This window comes from Pteropus vampyrus, unplaced genomic scaffold, assembly GCF_000151845.1.
Source record: "Pteropus vampyrus isolate Shadow unplaced genomic scaffold, Pvam_2.0 Scaffold303, whole genome shotgun sequence".
NCBI classification, from domain to species: Eukaryota; Metazoa; Chordata; class Mammalia; order Chiroptera; family Pteropodidae; genus Pteropus; species Pteropus vampyrus.
The window spans coordinates 355219-362492 of record NW_011889084.1 but is presented as its reverse complement, the minus strand read 5'-3'; the positions used below and the strand labels follow the sequence as shown (position 1 = coordinate 362492).

Below are 7274 nucleotides of genomic sequence, written 5' to 3'. Positions count from 1 at the left end.
CCGACCCCTGGCCTGCTCCCTCCCATACTGCCTGGTGGATACGGAGCCAAATAGGAGCTGGAGACACAGTGGGTACCTTGGACAGACTGCCCCTCTCCACTCTTAGACTGGGAGAGATTTCCTTGCCCTCAGTTTCTGCTCTGAGAGGGGTGCCCGTCCAAAAGACCTGCTCTGTGAAGATCAATGGAAATCAGAGGCGTTGTAGCTGATGGGCTGGGGCTTTTGTCCTTCAAGGGGATGAGTGGCAGGCTGGCTGGGGATGGGAGAGGAGCAAGGTCAAGGGGATTCCTAGAAGATATAAAAACTGATAAGCACTGCCAACTAGAAATGGTAGAAACTGTATTTCTTAAGTCATTTTTCGTATTGCTCTGTTTTTCAAATTTCAAATGTCTCAATAAATAAGATAAAGTAAAACAACAGAAATGACCTTGCCATTTTATTAAGAAAACAAAACATCAAAGCGGAGCTTTCTTAAGGCAGAGATTTAAAATGCAGTCAGAAAAAAGGTCAGGAAATTACAACTGACTGTCCTTTGGTCCCAATGCCCAGCTGGGCTCTCAAATTACTCTGACCCTGAAAAATTTATGTCTTAAATTAAGTGCAAAGCCGCTGAGCTATGGTTGCTATGGGAATGGCCTCAAACTTTAAATTTTACAGAAACGAATAAATTGAGACAGAAGAGATATATTGTTTCCCATCAGATAACCCCAGCAGTGCATCCTAATTGAGTGGCTGCCATCATATCCTCTGGGATATGTTTCCTCAGATGTCTGTGGAAAATGTTCTTGCTGCTCAGTCTAAATTTTCCACCTCTTAAATGTTGCTTAATTTCTCCCCACACTATTTGGTCGAGGCAGGCTGCAGGGCTGGACACCTGCCTTGGGCTGTACATGCTGCTCTAAGATCCAAGCACATGATTCCTTTTTTCTTGTTTCCAGCTTCCCCAGAAAGTTGGGATGATCCCTGTTCCCCAAATTAGGAGTCATAATGGGAAATTCCGAGTTATTGACAACAAAGGAACGACTGAGAAGTAACAAGGATATGAGAAGCCAAACAAGAAAGTGTCCAGCAGCACCCAGCTGCCTCTGTGGGCATCAGAGAGCCTGTGGTTACCTTCTTCTTGATGCCATCTTGAATAACCGTTGTCCGATACAGCCTTAGGAGCCCTTCCTCAGACAGGTTCCGCACCAGGCGGACAATGGACTTCTTACAGCACTTGGTAGACACGCCTTCTTGCTTCTCCTGATCCATGATCATTTTCTGAATCCTGGGGCATCACAGAACAAGCAGTTAGTATCTCTGGTCTCAGCATGGAGGCCTTTCTCACCCGACGCAACTGAGACGTGCCTACCAGCAGAAACGAGAGAGGAATTCGAGGGGGTTTCACCCTTCAAAGGTTGACTTCTTGAGGAAGTAAGATCATCTCTTTGAGATAGTTAGCTAAAGACCACCCACCGTTTACAACAGGTTCACATTCTGAGCTTTCCACTAGGAACTAAAGAGAGATCACATGACTTGTGACAATAATGGCCAGGAAACTAAGCACCACGATGGAAATCTGTCTTTACTAAGTCTCCAAGTTATTTTAACACCCAGTGAGAAATGTTCCAGGTTCCCACCGTCGACATCCTCAATTCAGGAGCTCTTTTTGATTCCTCTCCTCATATGTCTTACTCTCTAGATCTTACTGAGTCACTATGGTGATTTCTAGATCACCGATCAGAATGGCAGGGCCAGAAGGGACATTAGGAACACACAGCCAAACCCCTCCCTGCAGAGAAGAGGGGCCCTCGGCAGCAGTATCTGCAGATGGCCTCCCCATCACCTAGTTAGAGAAGTCGCGTCCTTGACTCAAGGTAATGCTCCTTCCAGTCGAGTGGTTTTCACACTGGGTGCCTTGGAAACCATGAAGACGTTGCCCAGGAGGTAGTGGTAACGGCAGAAGGGCCAAGCCAGAGTGCAGAGCCTCTGTATGAACAGGGGCGCCCCAGACGCAGAAGTTCTCTTGTGTCTCTTTTGTTTTTGCTTTCACGTAAGATTTTAGCCGATGCTATTACCTGCCTAAGTTTCTTCTGACCCCTTCACTACCACTAAATTTCCAAGGAAGGAGAAAGGCACATGTACTTTCCCCAGGACTCCTAGTTCTCGTTCAATCACCTCTCCCTGTCGAGTGTCTTGATATTCTTCAATGTCTACACTTGTCAGATCACGAGAACAAAGTAAATCCTTTCTACCACAAAGGGATACTATGAGAATCTATATAGGGGAAGAGAGACTCAAACGCCTCTTGGTCATTTCTGTGCTTGTGATGACTAATCGGCATGAGATTTGTTATTAGTGCAGGAGAGACGGACTACCCCTTACGTGAATAAGCTCTCGATTAAGCGGAGGTTGGTGACAGCTTCTATGATCAGATTCCTGCGTTTCAGCAGTCGGTAAGTTTCATGGGGTTTGTCTTGGCCCGGGCCGTGCTTCCCAGTCTTCTGGGAACTGCTACTCTCCTAGAACAGGGACCAAAAGCACAAGAATACAACGAGCTCAGTACACTTCGGGGGCCAAGCACCACTCCTGCAGGTGCACTTTCCCTCTTTGTGGAATTTCTGTGCACAAGCTTTAAGGAGGAAGTCAGGAAGACTGTTTCCCCAACAGGATTCTAGTACCCCACTATTTCAATGCTTGAAATGGCAAAGACATCTGTCAGCAGAGGATCCTGGAAATTTATGAAGATCAGCTGGTTTCAGAACAGAAATTAGGGGCATGTACTACAGCACCTCCTGAAGCAGCAGAAAGCAGTCATTCGATTATTATTATATTTTTTTGGTTCTGCAACAGAAGGGAAGAAGCTGACATGCTGAGGATGACTCCCTGCCAGTCATTCTATTAGGCTTTTTCATCAAAAACTCTCAAGCACCTTATTATTACAGTTCCCATTTTACGGAAGAGGAAACCAGGGCTCAGTGAGGGGAAGTAACCATGTGCCAGGACAGGCTCTGCCTCATGGGCTTCCGACTTCAAATCCAGAAAGCCATGGTAAGCCTCTCTGAGAACAAAAGGCAGACGCAGAGGCAGGCTTCTGGGTTCAGAACAGGCTGCCCTGGGTACACGAGGATGAGCAGTGAGGGAAAGACAAAGGGAGGAGAAAGATCAGTGTTCTCCTCTTGTCCCTGCCAAAATGCCCACCAGTCTCCATGGCTCCTTTCTGTGTTCTAGGAGCTTAAATGAACTTGTTCCATCAGCTCTCGGATCAAAAATAGTACAGACGAAAAGTGCGCCCTTGACCAGAAAGGAAATTCCAACTCTAACATGTTCCTTGCAAACCACTTGGCATAAATCAGCACCACATGGCAGCCCGGGGCCTGTTTTGCTGGCCACGCTTCTCTCATGGAATGGAGCTTTCAGGAGAATGAGAACTGACTCAAGGAAGCTACTCATTTTCAGTGTCACAACAGGTCATCCCTTGTCTTCTATTGGCTTTCCCAGGAGGCCCAGTTCTTTCATGTAGCCAGAAGAGCTTGAGGTGTGAAATATTCAAAGATTCAAGAAAGGGCCCAAGAGGGGCAGAAAGACCTTTGCTCTCGCTTGCATTTCAAAGTAAACATTTGGAGGAGATGCACAGGAGTAAATGTGGCCACTTTCATGGGGCTGCTGGAGAGCAAAGCAAAAACATGCCTTGCCAAGGGACCTGCAGATAGTATAGTTCATGCCTCTCCTCTTAGCAGGTATGCAAAAGATCCTGCCCTTACTTTGGGGACAGATTTTTAAGAAGAAATGAAAGGGCTGAGCTCCTGTTGCTTGGGAAGCAAGCAACAGGAGTTCCAGGACCTGGAGGGAAGCACGGGGACCCGATTAGAAGGTGCAGAGGTGGGTGAGTAGAGAAAGCAGGTGGGATCTGCCTGGCAGACCAGGTTCTTCAGTTAGTGACAATATCAATCATGTCTTGATAACGAGGAGTTATGGCATCCAACCAATAGGAAAGGGCCAAAAGTTTCTAGAAAAAGCCACAGAAAACCTTCTCCACCCCACGCCCCATCACTTCTGCTATAGGGAGAATACGGAAGCACAGGCCTCCATGTGGAAAGGGAGAAGCAAGGACGGGGTGGGTTCCGCACATGCGGGTTCTTCCTCACTGTGTTGTGAACTGAGCAGGCACGTCACTCAATCCCTAGGGCCAACACTCCCCTCCTCCTGGACCAGAGCTGACACTTGTCTTACAGAGCTGCTGTGAAGCCTGAACGAAACACCAGTGACAGCATCTCGATCACAGGTCTGTCCTGTTCTGAGTGTTTCCTCCTCTGATCCTGTGTTTCTAAAGTGCAGGAGGCATCTCCAGCAGTATCTGAGGCACGTAAGGTGACAAAGGACAGTGAACTGAATCATATAATGAGAAAGGGGTTCCTGCGTCAACTGTCTTTTAATTTGTCTAATTACACCAATGAAAAAGTATTGGTTTGATTCGAGTGAATCTTTAACCTTCTGACATACAATAATATCTGGCCAGAATGTACTAATATAGATTTATTTTCATTACTTCCACTTTATGGTTTACCTTCTTTTTATGGTGATGACACTGGCCTTTCATCTAAAGCAGGGTTTCTCGGCCCTGGCACTGTCAACACTTTGGGCTGGATAATTCTCTGTGGGGGGCTATCCTGCACACTCTAGGATGTTTATCAGCATCCCTGGCCTCTCCCTACTAGATGCCAGTAGGACCATCTACTCCCAGTCGCGACAATTAAAAATGTCTCCAGACATTGCCAAATGTCCCCTAGGGGGCAAAATGGACCCAAAGTGAGATCCACTGATCTAAACTGGTCCTACAAATCTTCCCTGCAAAATAAGTTTAAGTAAAAAGAGTAAGTTGTTGGAAATTAAAAACTCTATAAATAATAGTGCAGGTGATTTCCGGTAGGGCAAAGCTGCATGCAGGTGGTATGTAAATGAGCAATTCCTTACTCCCCACAGAGCACCAGTCCATGGCCTGGCATGGAGCAGGCACTTGGCATCTGGTGCTTTTTGATTCTGTTGTTGCTGTTGTGATTCTTAAGCACAGAACTGATGAGGCTGATGTCCGCCCGCCACAGGCTCCCACTGTGAGCTCTCACCTTTGGGTTTTCAAGCCTGACCTCTTCAATCACAGCTATGTCGCCACTGTTACTCTCCAAGCAGCTGGAGCCAAAGGGCACGCTGGGGTCTGACGAGCTGCTGGTGTCCAGGAGGCCGTCCCCGGTGACAGAGCTCCAGCAGGCTTTCTCCTCGGCAGCTCCTGGGGAGGAAGATGGCTGCTTCTTCAACGGGTGTAAGTTCACCTTCCAGCCACCTGTGGTGGAGGGCAGGAGTAGAATGAGTGAACTGCGGCCACATCAAGGCGGGCATGAGAGGGATTTACACTCAGCAGCCAGACCAGACTGACCCACACAGGCCGAAGGAGTCCATTTGGTCAGTTTAAAGATGAAGGGAGTGGACCAAGCAAGCAGCATGGCGCCCCATTCTTAGCTGGATATCAGATTTGCAAATCTGTCATCAGCACCACATTCGTATGTTTAAAAATAAGTCTTCTAAAACTAAACTGAACACTTAAGAGGTTCTCAAGTTGTCGGAGGGAAGGGACATTTATGAAATTCCATCCCTTGAATAGTAAGAACAGCAAGCAGAAAAGAGATAGATCACATGACCGTATCCTCTAAACTTATGATGATGTGATACATATGACACCAACAGGTCCCGAATTAGGACAGCGCCGAGGATATCCTCATGTGTCTGCTGAACCTAACAGCCTGTTTTCTGAAGACACCCGGAGCAAGGAAAGATTAGCATAGCTCAGACTGAGGGCGCACCCCTGCCCCTGCCCCGAGAGAGCCCAGTACCCTTGGTGGGGGTGGAGTGATGAGGCTGGGTGCCGATACCGACGCTGGAGGATCTCACGTCCGCCTGTGATCCTTTGCCTCTCCTCCTGCTGCCACTGCTGCTGCCCTCCTCCTCGCTGTCCGACTCGGAGAGGAAAGTGTCCTCTCCTTCGGGCAGGAGTGACTCCTCCGGCACCGAGGCCAAGCTCACTGTGGTCAGCAGCTCGCTCCGGGCTTTCTCCCTTTCATACTGCCGGCTCAGGTCGCTCTCCTCCGCGAACACGCAGGAGATGTACTTGGTAGTCCGCTGCCGCCCTTCGTCTTCCATGAATCCCTGGGGGGTGAGATGAGTTTAATCACACTCAAAAGGGGATGCTGTGACACACAGGCATTCCCGTGACCCACGGGTCTGTGGCGTCGGTGTCTATTTCCTTATCGTTCCTGAGTTCCCCTGCAACCCCTCCATCTCACCACTGGGCCCCAGGTCAGGCCCCATCGATGCTCCCTCATACGGCTTCCTGCCTCGTCACCCCTCAGGCCCTGCTTCTACAGGCCTGTGGAGGATAATGTTCTGAATCGCAGTCCCCAATGTGTGTCTGCGCCTTGAGGATGAGGCCCTAACTTGGTCTTCTGCATGTCCCCAATGCCTGGCTCAGGACTAGGCTTAAAAGAAATGGTTAGTAGGCAGTGTTTGTTATGCAAAATTCGACAGTTCAGAACTGTTGTCACAGACTGGTGACAACATTCAGCCACTGCCTGGGGGACTAATGATGAGATCATCTACCCCATCCACGTTCATTCTATCTTCTAAGACAGGGAAGAGGGGCTCTCCCAGGGCCCTTAATGGCAGAAAGAGTAACATTTTTTTTTTTATATACCAACCACATGCCATGGAAGTGCCACGTGCCCCACAATTATTAGCTTGACTATAATACTCTCTTCCAGCAAAATGGCCAAAAAGTTGGCAAGGAGAGAGTGAAGCTTAAAGGGCTGAGACAGCAGATCTGAGTTCTGAAAGGGGAATGCCAGACATGTATAATTAGCCAGCTCGATGTCCCCAGGAGCCAGACAAGTAACATAAAAGAGAGGCGGGGCTTGTGGAGCCCTGGAGAGCACCTGCTTTGTCCAAAGGGGTGTCTGGATGCCAGCCAGCTTCAGCTGGCTCCCCACACAGGAGGGCGCTTCCTGTGCTGCCACATCTGCTGACTTTTCAATGCTGACTACTCATTCATCTTTTAAAAAGTAAAAACCAACAGAAACCACAGTGAGGGGGAAATAGGACATGCCCGTGGCTGTTTTCAGCCCCCAGGGCAGCCATTTGCCTCCTTGACAGAGATGGCAGGCCTGCCTCATTTCCTGAGGTGCTGAGACATTCCTCCATAATTCCACTGTGTGCACATCCAAAGATACTGAATTGTGCAGAGGACACTC

The 7274-nt window shown here is 48.6% G+C and overlaps 1 protein-coding gene across 1 annotated transcript in view; it reads right to left on the bottom strand.

Annotated features, from left to right (window-relative positions):
* The window catches only part of GTF3C1 (general transcription factor IIIC subunit 1), a 74148-nt gene that overhangs the window by 34931 nt on the left and 31943 nt on the right, over positions 1 to 7274 (bottom strand). Inside the window, exons 9-12 of the mRNA XM_023521464.1 lie at positions 5865 to 6177; positions 5103 to 5317; positions 2365 to 2501; positions 1114 to 1267 (exon numbers count right to left, since the gene is read on the bottom strand). Of these exons, the coding sequence (XP_023377232.1) occupies positions 1114 to 1267; positions 2365 to 2501; positions 5103 to 5317; positions 5865 to 6177 (819 nt within the window). The remainder of the gene's footprint in view (positions 1 to 1113; positions 1268 to 2364; positions 2502 to 5102; positions 5318 to 5864; positions 6178 to 7274) is intronic.